The following is a 27,619-nucleotide window of genomic DNA, read 5'->3' as shown; positions in this document are numbered from 1 at the left end:
GCAGCCAACATCTAAAGGGAACATCATGACATTGTTATATTCAAAGGAGGCTTAACCCCTAGAAGTGTTTTGCATTGAGAAAAAAAAAGCTGTAAAAGACAGAATTTTTCTTCAAAATTGTTCAAAAGTATTATATATATTATATAATCACGTGTGAAAAATTAGGACTAATGAACTTGATCAAGCCGTAAACCTTAATCCTCTGAAAGTAGCTTTTAGTGAGATTAAGATTTTAGGTGTGGCCCAATTTTACACCTTCAATTTACTTGTCATCTGTTGAAAGAGGGCCCCCTTGGATGGGAGCCCCCCCCCCACCTCGGCCCCACCCCAGGTGAGCCCGGGCTCATTCCCATCCCTGCTTGTGGACACAGCCTTTTCTTTCTTTTCAGGCTCAGTGGTTGCTCAGTGACCTTAGCTTTCCGAGGGTTCAGGAAATGTTATGATCTTTCCATTTATGCAGCCTTTTCTTATCCTTGGGACGGAAGCAAGACTCTCTCCGGCTTTCTACATTAAGTGGAATCCTGCAGCCCCTTTTGGGATTTGCCTACAGAGACACATAGAATAATTTACCAAATCATTTTTAAGCAAATATACATTTTGTACAATCATCATAAAACACTGCTCACTAGAGTCCTCCTTTCTGAGACTTTTATGGTAGTTTTTCTCCTTTTAAAAATGTTTTATGGTAGTTTTTCTCTTTTTTTTTTTAAACCTCTAATCTTTTTTTTTTTTATTGTAGGCCTCAGGGGAGCTCCAGGATACTCCTTGGATCAAGCCCATCATCTTCCCATTGAAATGGATCCATTAATTGGTATGCTAGCAAACAAGAATTAGCGTTCATGGATACTGACTGTTCACAGATTCTTATATTAGTATTTTTCACGAAAGATAACTTAATAACATTTTTCTGCCACAAAACTAATGTGCAGATAGTATCAAGTAGCCATCAAGGAGCTGTGCCAATCGTAATACGTCATCTAAAAACTTTTTGTTATTAAAGCAATTTTTTGTGGCATGTTCTTGATATTTTAGGGATCATTTAAGCTGGTTATAAGTAAGGCAAATAATTCCAATCTGCCTTCCCCTAAAATGTTCTTTAACAACTTTCTATTAGTTAAAATACAAGGATTCAAAGAGATGATTAAAGGTAACCAGTACTGAAGTTCACCTTTCCTAGAGGTCTCTGTTCAGTCGGGCTGTACAAGTTTAAAGTCAAGATTTCACATGAATTACTTATGAGCTGTAATTCTTTGCAGGAAATATTCAAAATATGTATTTTAAAATAATACTGTTCACACTTGTTAGCTATATGATTCAGAGCCAGCTTCTTAATCTTTCTAGGCCTTTCAGTTTCCTTTCTGTGAGATGATTTATAATAATGTTTGTTCTACCTAGCTCATTAAATTAGAAAATAAAATGAAAAAGCTGTGAAAAATTATTAGGCTATGTATCTGTTCTAAGATAAATTTGCCCTTCATCTTTGAACCCAGAAATAAGATACAGCCACTTTGGTTAGTTACTTATACGCTTGCATGAAATAGCATTTATATGTCTTTGGGAGGACATAAGGTTTAGGACTAGGAATATTATTAGAGTCTAGCTTAGTTATTCCTCTTCCTAACAGACACTGACAATGAAATATACAGCTAGTGTGTAAGCATGGAAAAATTAACAGCTCTATTCCCATTAATCAAGGACCCAGCTATACAGTTTTCAAGTGACCCAGTACCTTAGGTTTTTCTTTTTCCTTACTGTCTTTTTTTCTTTTTTTGGTTTAATTTTTTGTTACTGCTTACATTTCCTAATCATTATTTTGATAGTGTCAGTAGATACCTACAAATAGCAGTGCTTAGATTTAATGGGTGTTAGAGTGGTGGTGGTAACCTCTGCATCTGCATTTTCTGTTTAAGAATTCAGCCTAGGGATTTGTCCTGAAAGGACACATGGAGTAAGGGACAGGCTGGCATGCAGACAGGCACTGGGGAAATCAGAGGGTGTCTCTAAGTTCCTGGTTTATTCAGATGCAGTCCCAGTGCTGTGCACTGATTCCTGGCCTGTCTCTCTCCTCCCCGGCCCCTCTCCCCTCTTTTGTGTTCTTCTCCTCCCCTGCCAGCCCATTCTGGAAAGGCCTTCTGTTTGTTGACAATCCAGGTCTTTAAAGCTGCTGACCTAAAGCTCCCTGTGGGCTTCCCACACGGTGGCATACCTTGCTTCAGTCTCTGCCCTCCTCTCTCCACAGGATTTGCAGATATTGCCAGAAAAGGGCAGGCTGAGGCAAATGCTAAGATGTTTTTCCTTATATAACATACTTCACATAATATTTATTTCTTATTTGGTTCTTACGAACTAATTAACTTGTTTATAGTAAACGACAATAGGATTAAATGCATTTAAATATGTGTATTATGTTTTACATGTGTTATCTTGGATTCTTCATATTGTTTTATTTATTGGTAGAAGGAGAACTTAAATATCTGGCATAATTTTTAAATATGTAATACAGTTCATAAATAATCACTGCTACTAAGGAAATTTATATTCCTTAAGGGAAAAATCTTAATAATCTTGTAGCATTAAAAACATCTCTAGATAAATAAAGCATAAAAGTATTTTTCTTTTATAAGTACTTGTTAAACTATGGAATCTTTCTTTAAATTCTTTTTTTCTGTTTATTTTTAGCCAATAATTCTGGTGTAAACAAACGACAGATCACAGACCTTGTTGACCAGAGTATACAAATCAACGCGCATTGTTTTGTGGTCACAGCAGATAATCGTTACATTCTCATCTGTGGATTCTGGGATAAAAGCTTCAGAGTTTATTCAACAGAAACAGGTAATCATAACTGTGAAATGCCTTATTCTCTTCAAAGTGGTTTTTGTTACAACCAAAGCTGAATATGAAACCATACTTAACAGTATAGGCATTTTTATCATTTGCCAATTTGAATTGTCAAGATTTAAATTAAATGTTCTCATTGTAAGCTAAATAATTATTACCTAACTGGGCTCGGTGGCTCAGCCTGTAATCCTGCACCTTTGGGAGGCTGAGGTGAGTGGATTGCCTGAGCCCGCGGGTTCGAGACCCGCTTGGGCAGCGAGACCTCATCTCTACAATGAATCAAAAAATCAGCCGGGTGTGGTAGCGCATGCCTGTAATTCCGGCTACTTGGAAGGCTGAGGCGGAAGGATCGCCGGAGCCCAGCAGGCAAGGCTGCGGTGGCCGGGAGCGGCCACTGCACTCCAGTCTGGGCAACCGAGTGAGACTCCAACTCAAAAAAATAATAATGATAATTATAACTTCATCCATTCTGAACTTTAGCATGATCCTTGAGTTCATAGAACAAATGGGGCTATGTCTCCTTCCCCATATGTATATCCAGTGAAAGTCCTTAAACTTAGTCTGGACCAAACCCTGAAGAACTAAGTCATGATTATGCTATTTTCTAAAGTTCTTTCCTTAAAAATCCCAGGTGCCATTCTGGTGTCAGTTTTCAGAAACAATGCAAGAAAGGAACCTGTAGCTAGATTTTGGTTATGTAATAAATGCGTGGGTCTACAGAATCACTTTTCACAAATCTGGCAAAATAAAATATGGTAACATGTTTTAAAATCTGGCTAAATGAAGTTACACTTATTACCGTTTCAAGAAAAAGATTAAATGAAATGAACCTGTCATTTCTGTGTTGCAGGGAAACTTACTCAGATTGTATTTGGCCACTGGGATGTGGTCACGTGCTTGGCCAGGTCCGAGTCGTACATTGGCGGGGACTGCTACATCGTGTCTGGGTCTCGAGACGCCACCCTGCTGCTCTGGTATTGGAGCGGGCGGCACCACATCATCGGAGACAACCCTAACAGCAGTGAGTGCTTCCCCAAAATTGTCCTGTCAGATCATAAGCTTCTAAAAATATGTTTGACCTTTTTTTATTTTCCTACTAGTTTTTCCTGGAATGTAAAGATTTAAAAATATGAAAACTTAAGTAGCAAAAATCTTTACAGGAATGTAACTGTGTTCAAAGTATAAAAATGATCAATATTCTCACTTCAGCCTGGAGATACTTCCAGATTCCCTCACATTAACCCTCTGCTCAGTGGTCTCCCAGTCTCTAAATGTCCCCATCCTTCAGAACTTTCGATCAGTGTCTCCTAGTCCATTAAACTCTGTCTGATTTCTTTCACCCAAACATAATCTTCTTCTCCGAATTTCCATATGATTTCATTTGTGCCTCAGTCTGGGCATTTACTGCTTTCTACCATGTAGCATAGTAAATTTCTCCATTAATTCACTTAGCAAACGATGATTGAATAGCCATTTCAGAATAGGCATTGGGGATGCGAAAACTAAATATGACAGTTTCCCTGTTTAGGTCGATTCCTCAAGTGTTTTTTTATTCCACAGTGATCCAAAGATGTCCTATAGGAAAAAAAAAATAGGGGGACTCCATAATGAAATTATTTTGGAAAACAGTGAGTTAACTGCAGCTCTCTACATGAGCTCTGAAAGTCTTACCCAAATACATCTGTTGCCACTCGTTTAACCCACAGCCTCTCAAACTTCTTCCATGGAACCTTCTATTCTGTAAGAGCAGAGAGTCCTTGGACTGTTGCCCTGACAAAACACTGAAGTAGATCCTTCTTAAGTCTCTGGAATAGTGACACACATAATAGGTTTTCAATAAATGTTGCTAAGTGGCTGAAGAATTGGGTAAGGATTGCCTAGAAATAATTACTGCTTTTGATTACCCAGCCTTCAGGAGTTCAAATGCATGTCTTCCCTGTGAAATATAGAATGGTTTCTGCAAAGTGTTGATAATGGCAAGTACGTAAGCAAGGGTTATTCATATTGTAATTCAAACATCAGTTACAGCTTAAGCAACACTCCAAAATAAACTGAACCACGAGTTTGAGGAATACTTATGACACAGCGGAGATAAGAATTTTCCAGTAAACCTGTGCATTTGCAACTAAAATATTGTAAGAATAGATAGGAAATTTACAAGATGCCATGGTACACTGCCTGCCTGGAGGCTACCTCCCTGGTCAGTGCCAGCCTCTGAGACAGCTGGGAATGGAAACTTGAGTCACACACTGACCCATCAGGTCCCATTTCCTTCCCCCAACTCTTCTGCGTTTTAACCAGGATACTGCAAAAATAGGCAGCTTTTGATGGTAGGAACACAAGGTCCCGTCGTACTACAGGAGAGGATGTAGAAACACCTGTCTGTCTATACTTAAGAAGATAGTAGAAGGCTGAACTAGATGTTAGGTGAAGTTTTGTTCTTGTTGCCCATGGCTAGAGTTGAAGAAGTGGATAAAGGATACAGTAAGATAGAGTAAATAAGTAGATGAACTTATTAGTATTTGGAATATGATATCCATTAATAATATAGAAGTGGTAACCAATTTCTTGAACTGGCAGGAAGTTAAGCAATGCAGAAGATTTCTTCCCTCAAATCTGAAGATTTCTTCCCTCAATCCCACTAAAGTGTGTTGTGAAGTAATAGACATCTCTTGGCTAGATACTGAACTTGAGATAGAGTGTATGTTAGACACAGAAGTTTCTACTTGAAATTGTGAACCAGATGTGATGTCGATTTGAGGGAAGAAATCTTTAGCATTGCTTGACTTCCTGCCAGTTCAAGAAATCGGCTACCACTTCTATATTATTAATGGACATCATATTCCAAATACTTATAAGTTCATCTACTTATTTACTCTATCTAAAATGGTGTTCTTCATCTTGGAGTGCCATAAGGTAAGGAAGTGCTAAAAAAAAAAAATGATAAGGATATATCAAAGGTACACAGGAGCCAACAGAAAGAACTCCCAATACCAAAGGTCAAATAATTTGAGCAAACAAAATAAATAACATAGTATCAGGTTATAACCCAAAATATAAAATAAATATCTATACTAAAAAAATAAAATAAAGTAAAAGTGTTCTTTAAAAAATTCATTTATAGCGGAATTCTTTTTTTGTTGTTTTTTGGGTTTTTTTGAGTTGGAGTCTCACTCTGTCGCCCAGACTGGAGTGCACTGGCACACTCCCAGCCACTAGCAATCCTTCCTCCTCAGCCTTCCAAGTAGCTGGAATTATAGGCGTGCGCTAACACGCCCGGCTAATTTTTTTTTATTTATTGTAGAGACGAGGTCTCGCCAAGTTGCCCTGGCGGGTCTCGAACCCGCGGACTCAGGCAATCCACTCACCTCGGCCTCCCAAAGTGCTGGGATTATAGGCTGAGCCACCGAACCTGGCCTATAGTAGAATTCTAATGTGTCTGTATACACAAATGTGTGTATAAGACATTTGACTTACCAGTGATGACTTTGCTGTTCTCAAGCATGGTACATGATCACATATATTTTATTTAGATGTATTTTCACACATTTCATAGTTTTCTTTATTTCCATAATAGGGTAGCATTTCTTTTAAAAGTTTAATTAGGCAGCAGGTTTGTTTAGTACCTTCCATATATATTGATAAAAAATTAGAAGTTATGAGATAGAAAAAAATTTTAAAGAAACAGAATAGAGCTTTAAATCTAATTAATTACCTTCTTCAAAATGTAGTTCAGAAATGGTGCAAGTGTTATTTCCAAAAATGGGTCTGTTTCTTAAAAGCTGCCATCTGGTAGCAGAGATAAGATGTTTTATATAATGTATTGTGATGAGGTAAAGAATTTCAAAGAAAAATGTTAAATTGTAATCATTATCTGTTAGCTACTTTATTTTCTGGTAATCTTTTCCACCAAATATAGTTAACTGTCAATTATAGCTTTGGTCCATCAGTTAGCAGAAAGAGTTACAGATAATATTATTTAAATTTTAGTTCCTTAAAACAAGAGCTATGTAAATACAAAATGCTTTATATTAATCCTTAAGGACAAAATAGTGTATATTTTATTTGTTAAAATGCAGTGTCTTGTTTGCATTTTAAATAAGGACAGATTATATTTAAGAAACTATGACAGAAGATTATCAATATGGAGGTGTTCAGCATCACCTCCACCTATAGGAATTTAATTTTGGGTCAAAAACTGTACTCATCATCATGAACCTAAATCACTTCCATCAAATTCACACTGTCAAGACTTTATTGACTATTTATTTGAACATATGTAATATAGCTTCCACTATCCTCAGTATAAGGGAAAATGCTCTTCCAGAATAAACAGGATAAACACCTAAAGTATTAGTCAACAGCAAACGTGTGCTGAGTGCCTATTGGGTGCCTGGTACCTTAGTGACTGGAAATGCTAGGGATGGAAAGCGCTGACCTTCTGGAGTTTATAGGGATCCATCTGTGTACTAATAACAAAGCTACTTTTCCTGCAGGGATGTTCTGAAGCTATGGAATATTTATCACATGAATCATGAATTGCTGTCGGATAATGGTTTTTTGTTTTTGTTTTTGTTTTTTGTTTGTTTGTTTGCTTTTACCGTAAGTACTTGGAGCATCCATAAATCACTTTGCCTTACATCTTGGATACAAATTGATTATTATGTAGAAAATTGGTTTCAGCTTTTTGCCATAGGGATAGTCACAGTTGCACACAAATAAATAAATAAGTCAGATTTCGGGTTTGATTGACTTGACTGAATTTATGACTCAATTGTCTGTCAAAGAGCCAGTCTAGTAGCATATAAATGCCTGACTACAGCAACCATATATATTGGTCAGTTCACTTTGTTTAAAGGCAGCCACAGCATACCCTGAACTGACTGTCATATCAGTGATCCCACGGTGGTGTTGACACAGACATACTTGTTGCCATCAGAAAACTCATAATATGAAAGGGAAAGATTTTTTTTTCTGCTGCAGTTTAATCTACTCTAGCTACCAACTCACAGGTCAGGGAATCAGGCTCTATGTGTTTTCTCTCATATAACACATTACTACTCAAGACCAAAACGCTAGTTGTGTCTAAATTTGTATTAAAGTGTGTGCCACAATGCCCTTAGGTTTTGGAGGCTGTATATATTAACCTAGACTTGCAGGGGGAAGTCCTCGCAGAAAGATAATATCCCAGTAGCTGTTGTAGTTCAGGGCTTGGTCGTGGGCTAGACCTGAACTGCTTTGTATGTCAGAGAGGCCAAGTCACACTTGTTCATCACAGCGTCATCGAGGGATAGGGTTATCATTTAACCTCATGTGCACATCACTGAAATCATCTCAAGATAAATTCAAGTGTCTTGCATGTATTTGTTTCTGTTGCCTTGTCATTATGATATAATAATGGATAGCTCTATTAATTCCTCAAAGGAAAAAATAAATGATGGTTATGGATTGTTTTAGTAAGTATAGAAAGAGTCTGTGGTTTCATTGTGTCTGTGGTTTCATTGTGTCAGATACAATTGTGACTAATTTAGACATCTCAGAAATCATAGTCTTTTCTATTTATTTCATCATTTTACTGAATTTGCCAGAAAGATAGTGAAAATTTGTAAACAGAATATTACAAAGAATGTTTCAGACCATAAAAGAAGCAAGCAAATGCTACCTAGCAGAGATTACAGTTGAATTATACATTTTATTAATGTATTTTATAGTAGTAATACTCATTGTTATTCTTCCAAACTTGTGGCTTTGAACATAGAAATTATCTTGGAGACTTTAAATAGGTCCCTAACTAGATAACAGAATTGCAAAGATGTGAGGGACAGATGCTTTCATCTGAAACAGACTTTTACACAAATTCTGAAACTAATTTGGAAGTGATAAAAATTAATTTGCGCACTTTAATTGGAAGCAGCCTACCGCATGAAAGAAAGAAGCACAGCGCAGGCAATCTGAGCGCAAGGCTGATTGAATTTTTTGTCAGGTAGGTGTCTTGGACTTGGCCGCGTATCCTCTTGAGCCTCTCTTTGCAATATATTACAACCCATCTCTACCTGGTGTTCTTTAAAAGGATCAATGCTATTATGTTGAGTCCCTAGAGTCCGAAATTTCATTGATCTTGGGATTTGACATTTCTCATTATGTGCTGTAGCTTCCAACAAGATAGTCACAAGAGGGGCAAGTTAGCATTGTTGTTTCTTCCACAGACACTTAAAATACTTTGGGACCTCAGCTCAAAAGCCAGTCAACGTTTAAAGTATGTAGTCTTAACATTTATACCAGATATAGAAAACTTGACATACATACGTAAGAAATGTTTAAAATCATAGCAATATGGAACTTTGAAAGAGTATTCACTTTTGTTCATCATCTCAAATCACATCTACAGATATTCACTGAGTAATCCACATATGACTTTGCGATTGTGTGTGTCTGTTCCACCTCTTCAAAACAAGGCCTTTAGCTCCTGCACAAGCAGTTTGCAGACCATGAAAGGGAAGCTGGTTGAACAGGGACTCCAGCTGTGCACACACACCTCGGGCTCCCACTGTGTCCGCCTTGGCTCCAGACACTGACCCTCTTGCCAGCCACAGCCTGTTATGAGACATCTGCCACACCACATCCCTGTTTTTGTTTGCACCCAGCCTTCTTTTACAAAGACTATCCCAGTGCCCAGCTCTGTTGTTGTCATTGACCAGTGGTATTGTGAGACATGAATGCATGGACAACAGATAGCCCAGCAGTATTTTTTAAGTAATTTTTATTTATTATATGAGTCTGTCTCACCACAAAGACTCTTCTCCAGGGTTTAGTACATGTCAAGCCATCTTTTTATTCAGATCAGAGGAAATGTAGTTCCATGTGGAGTAATTCCTAGTTCATAGGGCTTTCTGAGGACAAATGGGAATGCATGTGATGGAGCATTCTTCTCACCAGGCTGTCCAAGAGACTGCTCAGCTGTCCCATCCCCTCAGCCTAACATCAGGAGACTGTTGGGTTCATGACTGGGAAGGGAGCTGCTCTCCACCCATCTCTGCTTTTCCTTTCCCTTGTGAGACCGGGACTTCGAGAAGGGTCTTTGACCCGGTAGGAAGCAGTGTCAACAGCAAGCGTGACTGATACGCCTCCTGATCGGAGGGCTCCCAATCACAGACTGGGGTGTCTGGGCTTTGCACAGAGCCCAGCTTGCTGGGGATGGTTCTGTTGGCTGTGTGTAGAAGGTGATGGTAGGACGCCAGTGCACCGTGACTGAGATCTATGTGCAGGTCTTCAGTGAAGAGACTGTCCCGCAGCGGCAGTGCTCAGAAGAAAATGGAGCCAGTGTCGTCTCTGAAGAGGAAAGAAAAGAACATAGAGTGAGTGGATAAATAGGATCATCGTATCTGTCTTCTGTGCTTCTCTGAATATCCTGAGTGTATAAGAAAATGAAACCACATCACGGGCCAGTGTGACCTCTTCCAACTCATTGAGTGTTCTTCCTCGCATCACCCTGTGACCATGGGACACATGGGCCCAGCCATAGTTGGTCCTTGGGCCAGACCTTGTCAGCAGCCCCACCTGGGCTGAAGGACTCAGTGTCTTATTAAGAGCCTTGGCAATGGCACTGTTCTTCTCAGCTGTCCCAGCAAATTTCTCATATCATGTCTTTGAATCTTGAGGTCACGGTAGAAATGAAACTACCGTACCCTTTGGCTGAAACTTTTATTGTGGGCTTTTTAATTTTCTTTATTTATTTTGAGTTAGAGTCTCACTCTGTCGCCCAGGCTGGAGTGCAGTGGCACACTCACGGCCACCGCAACCTTGACCTGCTGGGCTCAGGTGATCCTTCTGCCTCAGCCTTCCAAGTAGCTGGGACTACAGACGCACGCCACCATACCTGGCTAGTTTTTCTGATTTATTGTAGAGACAAGGTCTCACCAAGTTGCCCGGGCTGGTCTCGAACCCCCGGGCTCAGGCAGTCCTCTCGCCTTGGCCTCCCAAAGTGCTGGGACGACAGGCTGAGCCACCGCGCCTGACCGGCTTTTGAATTTTAAGCGTCCATCATATGTAAGTATAAATGTGCATGAAAAAACCGTCCATAATTCAGCACTGACTTCACAAAGGCCAGAGACGAAATCTGAACGTCGTGTGTCAAGAGGTCTGTCCTCTGACTCCCACAGAACGGCAGAGGAACACAGGTCTTATAAACGCCACTGGCTTTGCTCGGCTGTAATTCAGAAGGACATCAGAAGTCCCACAGATAAGACTTAAAAGAAGAACCGTGAGCAATCTTTACTTAAACCATTTCTCTAAAAGCCATGGCCATCTCACTGAGAAAGCACCCATGTCAGTCTGTGTGAGTAGCAGCATCTATAACACGTCCATATTTTTTTCATCATCCGTTTGGGGAATATTGAAATGACTGTTGGTAAATGCGAGATGGAATCTGTTTATTTTAAGCCTTTTGTATTTGGGGTTTCAAAATGCCTGCCTGCAGGGATCTCAAAATTGTGCATATTTGTTCTTTATCATTCCTGATCATTCCAGCACACAGAGCTCCTTGGTGGAGGGGTGGGTAGGGCTGGGGGCAGTCTCTGTGGCTCCAGAGGAGCAGCCTCACCTGCACCTCCCTCTGCCCTGTGCCCTTTAACCCTGGGCCACATCCATCAATTGTGACTTGACAGTGACAGAATGTTCCCAGGATTTTGAGTGATTATTGGGGTGTGTGACATCTGTCCCTGGCAAAGAAATGAAATCTAGGAAATAGGCTTTCCCCTGCCTGCAGGCTTCCCGACTCAAAAAGCCTGGAGTAGCATTTTCTTTCCTTTTCTCTCACTTAAGGAGGGAGACAACATTTTCAGGAGCCCAAAACAATATCCTCTCCTAGTTAAGCTCCACAGTGTATGCAAATGATCTGGAGAAATTGTAATGAAAAAATAAAACATTTTAAACTCTCTAAATCAGACACAAGCCTTTGAGAAATGTATTTCTTAATAGAAAATATAGAATATACGTGAGGAATACTTGTAACATTTTTGTACATTTTTTCTCAATTCTCTGCAATAAGATCAGATTGCTTTTTATTCATTCTATAGCATATAATGGAGGGGGTCTCAAAAACTCTTTATTTTATATACTTTATTGAATGTATAATTTCTGAGTTTTTCAATGTGCCAGTCTCTCCAAGATAAAATAATCATTTAGAAAAAGTAAGGATAATATTGTACATAAACTTTTAATACTTTTTAAACTTTTAATTGTTGTGGACACTTGATCGTTGTGTATATTGATGGGAACATGTGATATTTTCTTGTAAGGATACCATGTGTAATGACAAAAATCCAGGTAATTGGGATATTCATCTCCTCAAACAGTTACCATTTCTTTGGGTTGGGAACATTCCAGAGCTTCTCTTCCAGCTATTTTGTAATGTACAGTACATTCCTGTTGTGCCCTTGAACGTGTGTTACTGAACACGTCGTGTGCTGCTTGTCCTGTCATCCAGACAGCCTGTGGAGTAGGTCAGTAGCTATGCCCATTTCACGGGTGAGGAGAGCAGAGAGGTTAGTGGTGGCACGTGGTCACACAGCTTGATGACGATGCCCTTAACAAGCATCGATCCTCGTTTTCAATACTGGATTTTGCGCTTCGGCACTTGGCTTCTGCATCTGTAGTGACGCACTGCTGCTGTTTTCTTGCAGGTGACTACCCTGCCCCAAGGGCTGTCCTCACAGGCCACGACCATGAAGTTGTCTGTGTTTCTGTCTGTGCAGAACTCGGACTTGTTATCAGCGGTGCTAAAGGTCAGAAGTCAGTTCTTTCATTTTGAATCCTTAGAAAATGTTCCTTTTTCTCCCACTAACCATGATTTACAATTTATTCCTTCTAGGAGGATCTCTGTAGACAAACATAATCCCTGGGTTCTCTGCAGAGGTTTAGTTTTCTTATTAATGTTTATTAGTACTAATATAAAATATGTATAAAGTTTTGTGTAGTATTTTGTGGTCAGCAGCATTCTAACCAGAACACTGATAAAGTACAGTATATCCATATTGATGCAGCCATTTATGGAATATACCCCTGATGCAGCGAGGACAGGAGGCATCCAGAGACTCATCAGACAAGGCCTGGGGTCCCCTCCCACTCAAGTCCCTTTCTTTGCAAGGCTAGGGCCTGGGTTGGGGTTGGCAGAAAGGAAACAAGATTCCTTGGTTCGTCAGACTTTTTGTGGAAGAAGCGTCATTTCGGGAAGATTCTGGAAATGTAGATTCTGACTCCAGCTTGTGCTCCATGGGAAGCTCTGGGACAGAAAGGAGAAGCAGAAAGCAGACCTTGGCCTGAGGTGTGAGGTGTGGCTAGCACCCACCAGCCTCAAGGAGGGAGAGGCTGGAGGCATGGCAGGGGCCCGGGCACAGGGATTTGTACTTTCCGTTGTATTATGAGTATGGTGGGAAACCAGTGAGACTTCTTCATCAAGGTGATGAGACAGTCAGATTTGGTTATTCTAGAGAATAACCAGAATTACTCACTATCTGTTTACTTCATGGAGGATGGGTGTAATCTGAAGGCAGGGACCATGGTTTTCTTTTCATCTTCATATTAAGAGTAAATAACCCAGAAATGGACACTGAGGATATTTTCAATAAATGTTGAAAATAAATAGTAAATAGTAAATAGTTACTATTTTTAAAAATTTTAATTTTTTTTTAAATCATAACAATATGTGTAATATTATTCTATCCTGTAAAGTTTTTACGAAAAGGAAAGAAGTGACTTGTGGTAGGCACAGAGAAGAAGCATTACTTTTCTCTAGGTAGTAGGCTATGTTAGAGGCAATTGCTGGTTTTTCCTTCATTGTCTATAGTACACATCTATTATTTCAGTAATTGGGAAAAAAATTTAGGTATGTAATTCCACTTATCTTGCAAAATATGTGTGCATTCAAATCTATTGATTGAAAAATTAAAATGTAATTCACCTACTGTTTTTGTGGGAGTCTTTTTCAGGCATATGAGTGGATATATAATACCAAACTATATTAACCAATTATTTCTATGAGTTTTTTTAGTCTTATCAACACCATTTCTATAAGGGCAAGAAAAAAGAAAGAAAGAAAAAAAAACTGGGGTGAATTAAGTCACTCCTCATACTACTTTTGTATTCTTGCCTCACTATTCGTTTACTTAAAAGATAAAGCATATTTCTATACTCTGAGTTACTTAATTTTGTTTTTACATTTTATGTATAGACTACAGAAAAAGGTAAAATATATTTGAGAGTCATGCATTTATGTGGTACAGTGGTTACATGTTAATGCCACTAGAGAAATTTGACTGTTCTGATAATTTTTTGAACTTTTGAGAAAATTTTCTAAAAGCGCATTAAAAGAGAAGTTCTGGGACATAGAGTATTTTATTCTCACATAATCTGTTGCTAGATTCTTTTATTTAAAACACTGTAGGCCGGGCACGGTGGCTTATGCCTGTATTCCCAGCACCTTGGGCGGCAGAGGCGAGAGAATTGTCTGAGCCCAGGGGTTCAAGACCAGCCTGGGCAACTTGGGAGACCTCATCTCTACAGTAAACTTAAAAATCAGTCAGGCGTGGTAGTGCACGCCTAGAGTCCCAGCTACTTGAAAAGCTGAGGTGGAAGGACCATCTGAGCCCAGGAGGTCAAGGTTGTGGTAACCATGAGCGTGCCACTGCACTTCAGCCTGGGTGACAGAGTGAGACTCCTCTCAAAAATAAAGAAATAACTAAAAATACTGTATGATGGAGGAAAAGACCAAGTATTTACCTGGTTACAAAATGTGCAGTCTACGTATGTGGGTTGGGTAGCCCTGACTCTGCATTTGCTGTGTTTAAAAGCATCATCCATGCTTGGCTCTGGCCCGTGTACCTCCTTCCCTCTCTGTCTTCCTCCAATGCTCCTTGCACATGCCCCAGCAAGGTTTCCAGGTGGGTGCAGCTGATGTGGGGTTTGCTGTTACCAACTGACCCTGCCACTGGTGTCCCCACTCTGCAGAGGGCCCTTGCCTTGTCCACACCATCACTGGAGACTTGCTGAGAGCCCTGGAAGGACCTGAAAACTGCTTATTCCCACGCCTGATCTCGGTCTCCAGCGAAGGCCACTGTATCATATACTATGAACGAGGGCGATTCAGCAATTTCAGCATCAATGGGAAACTTTTGGCTCAGATGGAGATCAATGATTCAACACGGGTAAATCTGCATATTTGATGCTAAGTAGGACTGAAGCCAAGAGATTAAAGGTTGATTGTTTTACATGAAATGGTTCATAATGGAATTTCTGTGGCATCCAGATAAATGTGTTCTGGTTTAAAAGCAAATAAGTTTATGTAGACTGACTTTTTTAACAAACCCAAAGTTCATTTAATCCTAAGTAATTAACTCAGAGAATTAGACTTCAGAAATGATAGCTGTTGTTTGATTAGAGGTTAAATCCTTAAGGAGGTTTTTTTTAAGCTCCTTTTACAAATAATTGTTTCAAGCCAGGCATGTGGCTCACACCTATAATTCCAGCACTTTGGGAGGTTGAAGAGAAAGGATTGCTTGAGCCCAGGAGTTCAGACCAGCCTGAGCAGCATAACAAGACCTCATCTCTAGAGAAAATTGGCCAAATGTAGTCACACACGCCAGTCGTCCCAGCTACTCCTAGACATGCTGCGGTGAGCCCTGTTTGTGCCACTGCACTCTAGCCTGCGCTGCTGAGTGAAACCTCGACTCAAAAAAACAAAAACAAACAATTGTTTCAGTGCTGTACCCTCACAATATTGAAAGTGAGTTTGTTGACAAAGATTCCTATCTTCAGAACCTTAAACCAAAATCACATGTGGCCAATTGCCCTTCATCACAAATGAATTACAATTGCTGCTGGCTTATCATTATTTTAAAAAATTTTGAAATATGCTTCTGCCATTTGAGCTTAAGGTCTCAACATGGATCACATTCAGGACTTAACAAAACATCATGTTACTTATTCTCAAGTTCTTCCTGTATTAAGTTGGTAATATCCTCTTGGGACTTCTGTAATGGTATAACTTAAATTGGTTTTAGTAAGATTCTTTGTATGTATAAGAACTTCAGTGAATTCCACAATGGAAATTCCATGGATTGGACTTTAGAAAACTTAGACAAATGACTCAGAGTGGTGCCATGTTTTTGTAGCAGTTTTATATTACAGTTATAAGGGAACTGCTCTGGCTGCTGTTCAGTCGTGACAGTAAGCTGTTTCAGAAAAATAGTGGAGAGACATGATCACTTCTTTGCATTCTCTGAAGGCCATTCTCCTGAGCAGCGACGGCCAGAACCTGGTGACGGGAGGGGACAACGGCGTGGTGGAGGTCTGGCAGGCCTGTGACTTCAAGCAGCTGTACATTTACCCCGGATGTGATGCTGGCATTAGAGCAATGGACTTATCCCATGACCAGAGGTGAGCCGGTCGGGGCAGATACAGTCACTGACCGTCACCGACGGCACCCTTCCGTCGGCCAAGGGCGACTGGCACTGTGGACGAGACTCCAGCATCCAGATGAAAAGAGAGTAGCAGAGAACAGGGTAAAATGGGAGAGGAGTAAGTACTCCCAGAAAGGATTCTGGAAGGAAGGAAGTAGAGGAAGGTGAGGGCGAAAGAGAAGTGGGTCTGAAGAGCAGGCACATCCAGACATGCTGTAAGGGCCCAGGGCACGGTATTCAAACCTCCAGCCTCGTCTCAGACAGGCCTCCCGCTTACGTCATGGTCGGCAGAGGCAGGTGTTAGCGTGAGGCCTTCTCATATTCAGCCAGCACAGTACGAACGCCTCCCCCCCCCGCCGCACACACGAGGCACCCACTTATTGTGAGCATATTTACCCCGTTTTCTTACTTGCCTGTTTCTCATTTGTTATTTTGTTTTATTTTATGCATTTCCCTAAAACGCTTTAAATCTTTCTTAGAAAGAGTTGATGTGAATGTTAGTTAATTAATGTGACTTTCCATTGTTCTTTAGTTTGCAAATGGATTTCATTATTTCCTAAATTTTACTTTGGGGTTTTTTTTTTTAAGAAGGTGAAAAATACATTAGGAATACGAAATCAAAAGTTTCTAAGCCACTAAAATAAACTGTAACTGGCTGGGCACAGTGGCTCACGCCTGTAACCCCAGTTTTTTGGAAGGCTGAGGTGGGAGGATTGCTTGAGTTCAGGTGTTCAAGACCAGCCAAGGCAACATAATGAGGCCTCGTCTCTACAAAAGTCAAAAAAAATTAGCCAGGCATGGCGGCACATACCTGTAGTCCCAGCTACTCGAGAGGCTGAGTTGGAAGGATAGCCTGAGCCCAGGAGGCTGGGGTTGTGGTAAGCAGTGATCATGCAACTGCACTCCAGCCTGGGCTACAAAGTAAGAACTTGTCTTAAAAAAATAAACTTTAACCCTACAATCTTACTATGGCATGTAATCTCATGGCATATTTATTTCTTCAGCTATATTAATATTTCTTATAAGAATATTGGTTTTACAATATGATTAATATTAAGACATATAATAAAGTTAACTAAGCATCTTCACAGGTGCTCTAACTTCGCCTGGAGAAGAATGTTTGTTCTGCAGCCCAGACTGCTTTCAAAGTTTAAGGTTATTATGAGAGTGTTTCAAAGTGCTGCAGGCCATACTTGGGAGCAAATGGGAGTGGTTCACTGCACCGTAATTACTTGAATATACACTGGTGTTTCTGAAGGGTTTGAAATAACGCCCATTCTTCAGTAGTGGAACTATTCTTCCTGATATTCATTTGCGCATTCATGTTGCTGCCATGGTCACAGGTTGAGTTCTCGGTGAGGTGCTGAGGGTATGTGACAGGATTACTGACCCCAAAGGGCTCAAATCTCGTGACCACTTGTATACGACGAGGGCAGCAGAAACAGACGGGGAAGGAGGAAGTGACAGGCTCTTCCCAAGGGCTAGGGGTATCATCCTCAGGTGCTCCTCAGCTCGCTGGCGTGGGCCCTCGGGGGGAATTCAGTCCTCAGTGGTATCAGGTCACCACACAGAGGGAGGAGAGATGCTGATGACATTCCGACTTTTATTTTAATTTCATCCTTAGTTTTGATGACTCTTGGTTTCTCAGAATGAACAGTGCATGCATATGTTGTAAGGTTTTGATAGCCAGAGTCTCAGAGTGCAGTGGCACAATCACAGCTCACCACAGCTTCAGCCACTTGGGCTCAGGCGATCCTCCCGCCTCAGCCTCCCAAGTTGCTGGGACCACAGGTGTGTGCCACCACACCTGGCTTTTTTTTTTTTTTTTTTTTTTTTTGTACAGACAAGGTCTCACTATGTTGCCCAGGCTGGTCTCAAAATCCTGGGCCCAAACGATCTTCCCGCCTTGGCATCCCAAAGTGCTGGGATGACAGGCATGAGCCGCCATGCCCAGCCCTGTGTCATAAACCGATGAGCAAATATTGGGGATATAGACTCAAAAAATATTTAGCCAATGACGTATCTAATCAAAAGTGAAGCAACACTTGGTATAGAAGAGAGTGAAACCTTAGTTCAGTTGATAGCCATGAGGCCAGGAAGGAACATTCTCGAGAAAGAAGTCCCAGGGCTGGATGGCTGATGACTGAGGAGGAGGAGACAAGGGCAACCCATCCAGCAAGAGGCCAGCGGGGTTAGGAGGTGGCAGTGGTCCAGGGCCTGGCGGGAGCCTGCACATAGGGGTGTCATTGCACACACGTACAAGGAGATTTGGCAAGTGAGGGTGGGCGGGCTGGAGTGGCCCAAGGAGACCAAGAAAAGAAAAGTCAGCAAAGAGGAGGAAAAGCCAGGACTCCCCGGAGGAGCCCACAGACATCCACAGGAGGCGATGGACAGGCACCCGAGTGGCAGCTAGCGGCCAGGGGCCCAGTGCAGCCTGAAACGCAGTTGGGGAGGGGCGGGCTCCTTTCTTCCCGCAGGGCTGTAGACCCAGGCAGGTGTGAGCCTCCCTGGGCCTCTCAGGGGAGCAGACTTTTTGATCCTTCCTCGAAGGACACAAAATTCAGACCTGCGAACCCTGAGGTCCTGGTGTTGTCTAATGTAAAACAGCATGCACGTACGTGACTTTGTGTCACTCTTAACTGCTATCTCTGCTTTTCCAGGACTCTGATCACGGGCATGGCCTCTGGTAGCATCGTAGCCTTTAATATAGATTTTAATCGGTGGCACTATGAGCATCAGAACAGATACTGAAGGCGGAGACCCGAGCGCCAGGCTGAGGGGAGAGCACGCGCGCTGCACGCAAGGCCCTATTTCAGCAGAAACCGTCTGCATCGGCCCGTCTCTACATCCCATCACACCCAGCAGTAGCTGTCCATGGTAGTCAGCAACCATTTTCCTTTGTGTGTTTTTTCACGACGGAACACCAGCTGCTGTCAAGCAAGCTTCTATCATGTAAATTATATGAATTAGGAGATGTTTTGGTAATTATTTCATATCTTGTTGTTTATTGAGAAAAGGTTGTAGGACGAGTCACAAGAGACTTTTGACAATTCTGAGGAACTTTGTGTCCAGTTGTTACAAAGTTTAAGCTTTGAACCTAACCTGCATCCCATTTCCAGCCTCTTTTCAAGCTGAGAAAAAAAAAAAACACGTTTGATACTTTGTACATCAGATGCATCTTATTTAAAAGGGATACTTTTGTAAAAGTAAAACCTTGTATAAAGAACAAAACGTTTCTTAATTTTATTGTGGAGTTACAACTTGCATGTTCTTTACTCCTGATGGAACAGGTGCATTCACACTATGAAACAGAAAGATCTGTCCAAGAACACAGCTTGTAGGAGAGGGTTGAATTTGGGCTCAATCAGTAATTTTTGACATTTTCACCAAAATATGGTTTGCACTTTTTCATCTAAATTCATCCCTTCTAAGTGAAATTTGTGCACTAAGCATTTGGATACTAAGCCATTCTTTGCCGTTTGGGGTACTTTATACAAAGAAAAAAGTCAGCCCTACTCTTTCTAACGTGAAGGCACAGCAGAAAGGGGGCTTAGGGGTGAGGTCCTGTTTACCTTGTCTCAATAGGAGTCATGTGTTCATAGTGACGACTTCCCGGCACCTGGACACCTCTTCCAGAATCATCCTGCTGGCTTAGTGTGTATACCTTAGGGGCAGAGAAGCTGAAGCTAACTTACTTTTTTCCCTCTTTGGTTCTTGAATAGCTTAGTTTCTTTAATAACAAGTCGAACTTGATTACAACAGTAACTGAAGTTCTTTTAGGTTCTTGTGAAATTCTCACCTAAAACCACAGTCTTAGCCTAAGGCATTTCATCTTTTCTGATCTAAAACGATGGCTGTCAAATGATTTTCCACACATTGTACCGATCAAGTTACATGCCCAGGGGTATATATGCTTTCTTCATGTTTCTTCTTTGTATCTTTGGTGACTGTATCGTCCTAGATGTACATATTGTGTCAGTAGGGCTATGAGGCATGTTACAGGAATGTAATTTTCTCTGAATTTACACTCACTTGCAGTCATTTATTTAAAACGATAAAACAAGATAATGGGTTCTTTGTATTGGCACTTTGCACCAGAAACATATCATTATTTATTGATGTGATTACTTCTGTTATCCACCTTGTACTGGTAAGTTTTAGCACTGAATTCCTTCTTCATTGTTGTTTGTATTTATGAAATTCTGAAATTACGGGGAATCGGCGTAACGATTAAGTTATTCATCGCAGGCTGTAAGCAATATCTTGAGTTTGTAGCTTAGAATTGGGAGGACACTGAGCATCTGGAAGACGAGTTCATTTCATCTTGAGATCTTGGTGAAACATTTCGGGTCTATAAATTCCTTAAGCTATCGTAACCATGTTTTATTGCAAAGATGTAAAATATGCCAGATGTGTGTGAGTTGGAAATCAAAACGCGAAAAATAAAATATGCAAAGAATTCACTGAGCGTTTCGCGTTTCCTCGGACACCCCACTAACACACATCCACCCTGCTGTTGCTCAGGTTTAAGAAGTTGCCGTCAGCCGGCTGGATGGCCCGGCCTGTCATCCTAGCCCTTGGGGAGGCCCCAGGTGAGCGGGTTGCCTGAGCCCAAGGGTTCGCTACCTGCCCGGGCAACTTGCCAAGACCTTGTCTCTACAATACATCAAAAATTAGCCGGGCGTGGTAGCGCACGCCTAGAATTCTGGCTGCTTGGAAGACTGAGGCAGAAGATCGCGGGAGCCCCGTGGGTTGACACAGGTGGCCGTGAGCGGGTGTGCCACTGCACTCCTGCCTGGGCGACGGCGTGAGACTCCCACTCAAAAAAAAAAAAGTCACCATCACCCAGTAGAGACACGCAGCCTTGTCCTAATGGGGGTCGTCAATCTGCAGAAACACAAGCTGCTCTGCCTGACCATCTGGCTGGGATCTGGGCAAGAGGGACTGGAGGAAATAGCTCTCATTATTGGCTCTGCACCATTCACTTTTGGACTCGTTGTATTTCAAGGGGGTGACACGGTGAAGGGTGTAGTAACTCCTGCTATGTGCGTTAGCCAATGAGGCTGTTTTCATCCAAAACCACTTCCTAGATTCACCACCCACCAGGTGTGGCACAGGCAGGGCCCGAGGACCTGGAGGACCCCGCAGTTCCTGAGGGCTCAGAGGGCTCCGGTCACACAGATCAGTCACCCAGACAGGCCCGGGGTGGCGTTGCAAGTGACACTTCGTTCTCATTCCCAAGACAAAAGGGACAGACCCAGAGGACGGTTTGCTAGCCTCGCTCTCCATGCCATCCCCAAGCCAGAAACCCGCCACAATCACAGCCCTGCCGGCCCGGCCTCCACCCGCCCTCACGGCAGCACACCGTTGCCACAGCAGGGTGGTCACTACCCGAAATGCCTTTCGAAACTGCCCCTCCTTCCTGCCGCCATCATCTGGATCATCCCAAAGCCTCCTGACCTCTGGCCTGTCTCCCCTCCACACAACACCTTGCTGCCACCCATCCAGTCACGCCCTTGCCCCCCCACCTCGCAAAGCCAAGCCGAGGGCTCAATGATCTTAAGTTCCAGGGGGCGAAATAAACTTATTTATTTATTTATTTAGTTGTTTTTTGAGTTGGAGTCTCACCCTGTCACCCAGACTGCAGTGCGGTGGCCCAGTCACAGTCACCGCAGCCTCAACCTCCCGGCCCATGCAATCCTCCCACCACCACACCACACCACCTGGCTCATCTTTTGTAGAGAAGAGGTCTCGCCGTGTTGCGCAGACTGGTCTCAGACTCCCGGGCTCACGCAGTTCTCCCACCTCCATCTCCCGAAGTGCTGGGGTTACAGGCCTGAGCCACCATGCCCAGCCCGTGGAGCTTACTTTTAAAGGCAGAATCTGGGGTCCCAGGCCCCGCGACGATCTGGCATGAGTGATTCTAGGACACATTTTGAACAACACTGATTGGAGGGATAAAGTACCAAGGAGAGCAAAGAAGTCCTTCAGGAGGGACACAGTCCCATCTGCCATCCCCCGAGGCGACCCCCACCCAGGCCAAGGTGGACCCCCACTCCACCTCTCTGCAAGTCCCTGAGAATTTCCCGCACCTGAGTCCCTGGTGTTCTTCCTGGTTAGGGGGCTCCTCTGTCGGCACCCTGGCATAGTCCTTGCTGCCCAGTGGCCTAAACCAATGTGGTCCCGAACAGTTTTGCCAGGTCAAGTTAGCCCCCAAAACCCTACACCTTCGCTCTATTATGATGGTGAAAACAGCTTCAAGGACCAGTTTCTGCCATGTGTAGAGAAAGTTTAGCAAGCAGGCACTCACACAACTCTTCTGTGAGTTCCATGAAGTCCAGGGTTCTGTTCTTTTGAGTGATCCAACAACCATTTCACAAATATTCTAGAAGCAGGATCCCACGAGCCTTGAATGGCATCAGCAGCTGGAATCTTCCAACTCAGCCATGAGACACCAAGCCTTGGGCACCACCCTAAAAATGCAGACTAAGGGTCTCAGAAGCATCTTCACCTGGTTACGGAAGGACAGGAAAGTCTGTCAAAGACTTCAGCCAGTGTATGTTAAACTCATGTATATACATTCAGGCCACTAATGTCATCAACAAAAGATGGTCATCTGTGACACTAATGAAGAAGCCAATGAAAAGCCATCCCTAAGCATTTACTATCCTAACTCAAAAGGCTTCGGGCTTCTGGGATTGGGAAGCTGGGACACTGGTCCCTGACCTTGGAATGAGACTTTGCTGATTAGATGACCTGGAGTGCCAATTTCTGACAGGGCCACTGACTGTCCCTAGAATGCAGTACATATTGACATGCTGTATGCCCATCTAGATATTTTAAAGTAAATGACATCATAACTCTCATTCCCGCGACTCAGTCCCACGCTGCCTCTGCTGGGAAGCCTTCCCTGACTGCTGGGTTAGCGTCCCCACCTCTGGTGGGCTCCAGCCCAGAACGGAGCAGTGTGCTGTCATAACTTACTTGTCTCTCCTCCCCCGAGACTGTGAGCTTCCTGGGCCAAGGACCGCTTTCATCTTGTGTCCTTAAGACAGTGCTGGACTCGGAGTCGATTCAACAAAGGTAACTTGTGGGATGGATAGATAACCGCATGAATACCAGGGCTGGCCAGGGTGATCAGGAGTCCCCAAGCCCCCCTTCCTGTCGCCCCAGCACCCGCTGCCTCATGTTGCCCTCTCCAACCCCGAGCCTTCTGCTCCCATGACTGACTCAATCACGGGCCTTTTCCACCAAGGGCTCCCAAAAAGCGACACACGAGGGAGTATTTCAACTGTTAAGCCGGGTGCCGGTGGCTCACACTTGTGATCCCAGCACCTTGGGAGGCAGAGGCGAGAGGATTGCCTGAGCTCATGGGTTCGAGACTAGTCTGGGCAATAATAGCAAGACCTCGTCTCTACAATAAATAAAATTTTAAAAACTAGCCAGGCATGGTGGTGTGCACCTGTAGTTCCAGCAACCTGGAAGGCTGAGGAGGAAGGATCACCAGAGCCCAGCAGTTCAAGGCTGCAGTGGCCGGGAGCATGCCACTGCACTCCAGCCTGGGCAGCAGAGTGAGACTCTGACTCAAAAAAAAAAAATCGGGGACTGCTAGCAATCATGTTCTCCATTGTAGAGAAGGCCTGTTTGTGAGAATAACACCACAAGAAACTGAGAGGACACGCGTGCCTTTATGCCAACCATAAGTCCCTGGGGACCTAAATCACCTCCTACGTACAGGTGTCCTAATTCCAGATGTTGTTTTAGTCTATGACCAACAAACACTTTTCTCTCTTAAGTTGGCCAAAGCTGTATTTTTTAAAATACTTGAGATGAAATCAGAGAGCCCTGAAGTGACACCATTTCCTGTCCCAGTTCTCCACCCCTGCTAAGAAAAATGTGACTCGATCCACATATGCCAGGAAAGCATATTCCTAGTGTCTGTGGGACTCAGTAACCCCAAGTTTAGGTACAGATCTAAAAGAAATGCTCGCTCCATCCATCAACAGACATGGGGGGAAAATGTTTTCAGCAACTTTGTTTCTGATCACCAGATACAGATGCTGAGTTTAAAAATCCAGACACAAGGCTAGGCATGGTGGCTCAGGTCTGTAATTCCAGCACTTGGGAGACTGAGGCTGGAGAATTGTTTGAGCCCAGGAGTTTGAGACCAGCCTGGGCATCATAGCAAGACCCCCATCTCTATTTTAAAACACCAGAGAGATATCAAAACAGTGGTTACTTTTGACCAGAGGTAGTGACGGGTCAGGGCCATTACGGGGGCTTTGGGAACACAAATTCTAATCTCAGTTCTGTCTAAGAGCTGAGGGTGTCACAAAGGTGGTGGGGTCACTCTTTGAACATTCATTGATCTGTGCAGTGATGATGTGTATGTCAAAAGGTGTACTTTTGACCGGGTGTGATGACTCATGCCTGTAATCCCAGCACTTTGAGAGGCAGAGGTGAGAGGATTGCCTGAGCCCATAGGTTTGAGACCAGCCCAGTCAACATGGAGAGACCTTGTCTCTACAACAACAAGAAAAAGTAGCCAGCACCGCCTGTGTTCCCAGCTACTTGGAAGGTTGAGGTGGAAGGATCGCCTGAAACCAGCAGGTCAAGACTGCAGTGGTCATGAGCATGCCACTGCACTCCAACCTGGACAACACAGTAAGACTCTCACTCAAAAATCAAACAAAAAAAGCATACTTTTAAAAATTAAAAACATGTCCTGTCTCACATTGGCTCTTGTCATCGTGCTGAATTTGTCGACCCACCACCTGAATCTGTGACCCCTGTCCTCACCTGTCCCGTCCCTGTGGTTTTTAGGTCAGCCATCTCGGTACCCTGCCCTGATGAGCTCTTTTCTTCTTCTGATCAGGTTCCAGTGCTTCCTCCTCCATGAAGGCACCCCTCCACTGGCCAGCAGGTGCCTGGCTCTCCATGAGCAGGTGCTTGTGGGCAATCCTTCTCTAGCATCTACCTTAGTGTGTTTGGGTAGCTTTAAAAAAATACCTGGGACTGAGTAATATGTAAACAACAGAAACGTATGGTTTGTGGTTCTGGAGGCCAGGCAGCCCAAGATCAAGGCACCAGCAGATTTGGTGTTTGGTAAAGGTTCATTCTTCATAGATGCTGTCTTTTTCTTTATTTTCTGAGTCCAGGTCTCACTCTGTCACCCAGACTGAAGTGCAGTGGCATGATCGTGGCTCACTGCAGCCTCGACTTCCTGGGCTCAGATAATCCTTCTACTTCAGCATCCCATATACCGGGGACTACAGGCATGTGCCACGCCACCTGGCTTATTCATTGTAGAGATGAGGCCTCGTTATGTTTCCCAGGCTGATCTGGACCTCCTGGGCTCAAGCAATTGCTGCAGCCTCCCAAAGTGCTGGGATTACAGGTGCGAGTCACCGTGCTCAGCCCCATAGTTGGTGTCTTCTATGTCCCTCATGAAAGAATAGACAAACTCTCTTGGGTCTCTTTCATAGGGACACTGGTTCCATTCATGAAGGCTCTGCTGTCTTGAGCTGATCACCACCTAAAAGTCTCCACCTCTTCAAACTATCACTTTGAAAAATAAGTTTCAACATCCAGATTTTGAGAGAACAAACATTCAGTATTCCAGAACACTGCGAATCAACATGTGTGTTGCTTCCTCTACACGCCAACCCATCTGCTGGCATTTTTCCTTATGCCTCCGTGGGCATTTAGCACAAAAGTGTATTGTTACTGTCATTTATGTGCCTGTCTTCCTCACTGGTCTGTGACCTGTATGCTGAGCCCCTGAAATGTTGATTGGACAACTGAATTCTGACCTTTTTTCTTCGCCTTGCTAAATTCCTAACTTTGAATGCGGCTTACTTTCCAATCTGACTCGGTCATAACTTTGCATGACAGATAAAGAAGGAAAATCAAGGTATCTTATGACCCTGTAAAGCCGACTTTGGGGGACTCCGGACAACTTTTAAGATACTTGCCTGCTCTCTCTGGAGTCTGACACCACTCGATAAAGCTTCACCTGCACACCAAGAAACTTGGCTTTCTTGTCTGTCCTCAAGCTGTCGCTTCCTTTACTGCTCTCAAAATTCCTTAGATAACTGTAGCCAACTGTCAGTCAGAAAGTCTTTGAACCCACCTATGGCCTGCAGTCCCCCCATCTCCCCACCCTCGCCTCGCCCCACCCATTGGACATGTCTGGCCTCCCTGGGTCCAACCAGTGTAGATCTGGGCAACAGAGGACGATCCAGACTCAAAACAACAACAACAACAAAAAAGCCAAACCTATGGATTCGTATGCATCTGTGTGCATAGGAATAACATTTTGGACAGCATTAACCCAGATGTTGACAGTGATTATCTCTGGTCTTGACGTCTGGTTTCTTGTAACTTTCTGTCCTTCCAAATTGTGTATAACCAAGCTACAGTCCAGTCACAACGGGCACGCATTCTCAGGGCCTCCTGGGGATGGTGCCACAAGCCTAAGGTCACGCACGTTCGGCCCAGAATAAACCACCTTAAATATTTCACAGAGCCTGGCCTCTTTCCTCGACAGATTGGACGAATGCGTAAGTAAATGCGTGGGTCAAGTGGGAGAAACAGTTCACTTGGACTTGGCATGCCGGGTTCGGGTCCCAGCCCCCACACCATCCCTGTGGCCCTGGGCAAGTCCTTGAACCCTTCCGAGACTCCATTTTTCCAGGAGGACAGCAGGTATAGCCCTCGTGAAGTTCGCGTGGTTTTCAATTCACAAAGTGCCACGAGATGAGGAGGGGTCACCGCTGAGCCACAGAGTCCTCAAGCACCCGCTCCGGCGCTTGGTGCTTTCATGACATGACCAAAGCCTGCAGGAGGGACGGGACTCTTTTGGGATGGAATCTGTTTTCCATGGAAGAGGTCAGGCCAGCGGCTTGCCACTACCACGTGTGGACATAAATTTGGATTTCGGGTCTCTTCGGCACCTAGGGAGAGAGAAAGATTTCATTTGATTGGATTCTGGTTTCTGTTATGTCCCAGAGCAGAGAGCTACTCAACGCCATGGGGAAAGCCAACTTCTCAGCAAAGCCTTCTCCGAGGGATTGTTCTTTTGAATACATGAAATCTTGTCCGCATCGCTGGCAGGAAAAGCTGTGGTTGGAGGGTTGGAGGCCTGGATGCCGCTGCACAGACAGACCTCCGCTCTGGCGGCCAGAGATTCCCTTGGGAATGGCTCTGAAGACGGAGGGACCTCAGCCACTGCAGGCCTGGAACGCTGGGGTAGACAGGCCTGAGCCTGCACCACTTGGGCCGAGGGAGGCCTCGGGAAGACTCCATTAAGCTCAGCTTCCGGG

The 27,619-nt window shown here is 43.4% G+C and overlaps 1 protein-coding gene across 2 annotated transcripts in view; it reads left to right on the top strand.

The window, feature by feature from the left end:
* The window catches only part of NBEA (neurobeachin), a 234,495-nt gene extending 213,736 nt beyond the window's left edge, over positions 1–20,759 (top strand). For both annotated transcript variants that reach the window (XM_008060378.2, XM_021713545.1), the window contains 7 exons: positions 740–811; positions 2,680–2,835; positions 3,692–3,862; positions 12,522–12,623; positions 14,845–15,041; positions 16,121–16,272; positions 18,956–20,759. In XM_008060378.2, the coding sequence (XP_008058569.1) occupies positions 740–811; positions 2,680–2,835; positions 3,692–3,862; positions 12,522–12,623; positions 14,845–15,041; positions 16,121–16,272; positions 18,956–19,046 (941 nt within the window). In that variant the 3' untranslated portion in view covers positions 19,047–20,759. The remainder of the gene's footprint in view (positions 1–739; positions 812–2,679; positions 2,836–3,691; positions 3,863–12,521; positions 12,624–14,844; positions 15,042–16,120; positions 16,273–18,955) is intronic.
* Positions 20,760–27,619: the final 6,860 nt, after the last annotated feature.

The sequence above is a fragment of the Carlito syrichta genome, unplaced genomic scaffold, assembly GCF_000164805.1.
Source record: "Carlito syrichta isolate Samal-C Ts95f unplaced genomic scaffold, Tarsius_syrichta-2.0.1 Scaffold304601, whole genome shotgun sequence".
Taxonomy (NCBI): Eukaryota; Metazoa; Chordata; class Mammalia; order Primates; family Tarsiidae; genus Carlito; species Carlito syrichta.
This window is presented reverse-complemented; position numbering and strand designations above follow the sequence as displayed.